Source organism: Etheostoma spectabile, chromosome 8, assembly GCF_008692095.1.
Source record: "Etheostoma spectabile isolate EspeVRDwgs_2016 chromosome 8, UIUC_Espe_1.0, whole genome shotgun sequence".
NCBI classification, from domain to species: Eukaryota; Metazoa; Chordata; class Actinopteri; order Perciformes; family Percidae; genus Etheostoma; species Etheostoma spectabile.
Genome location: NC_045740.1, coordinates 17824742 through 17824961, shown reverse-complemented (window position 1 = coordinate 17824961; position 220 = coordinate 17824742). Strand labels below are relative to the sequence as shown.

The 220-nt window shown below is 55.9% G+C and overlaps 1 protein-coding gene across 1 annotated transcript in view; it reads left to right on the top strand.

The window, feature by feature from the left end:
- Positions 1 to 2: 2 nt before the first annotated feature.
- Positions 3 to 220, top strand: part of LOC116693791 (E3 ubiquitin-protein ligase TRIM21) — a gene marked incomplete at its 5' end in the record, with an annotated part of 3480 nt that continues 3262 nt past the window's right edge. The window contains 1 exon segment of the mRNA XM_032523026.1: positions 3 to 220. This exon segment is cut by the window's right edge and continues 392 nt beyond it. Within this exon segment, the coding sequence (XP_032378917.1) occupies positions 54 to 220 (167 nt within the window).

Sequence of the window (220 nt, the reverse complement as noted above, 5' to 3'; positions counted from 1 at the left end):
AGGTGGAGCAGCTCTCACAGTCTGAAGACCACTTCCACGTCCTCCAGAGCTTCATGTCCCTGAACGCAGCTCCACCCACCAAGGACCGGACAGTAGTCAGCGTCCATCCACCTTCATTTGAGGGGACTGTGGTGAGAGCTGTGAATCAGCTGGAGGAGACGCTCAGCAAACAGATGAAGAAGCTGTTTGAGGTCGAGCTGAAGAGGGTCCAGCAGTCTGC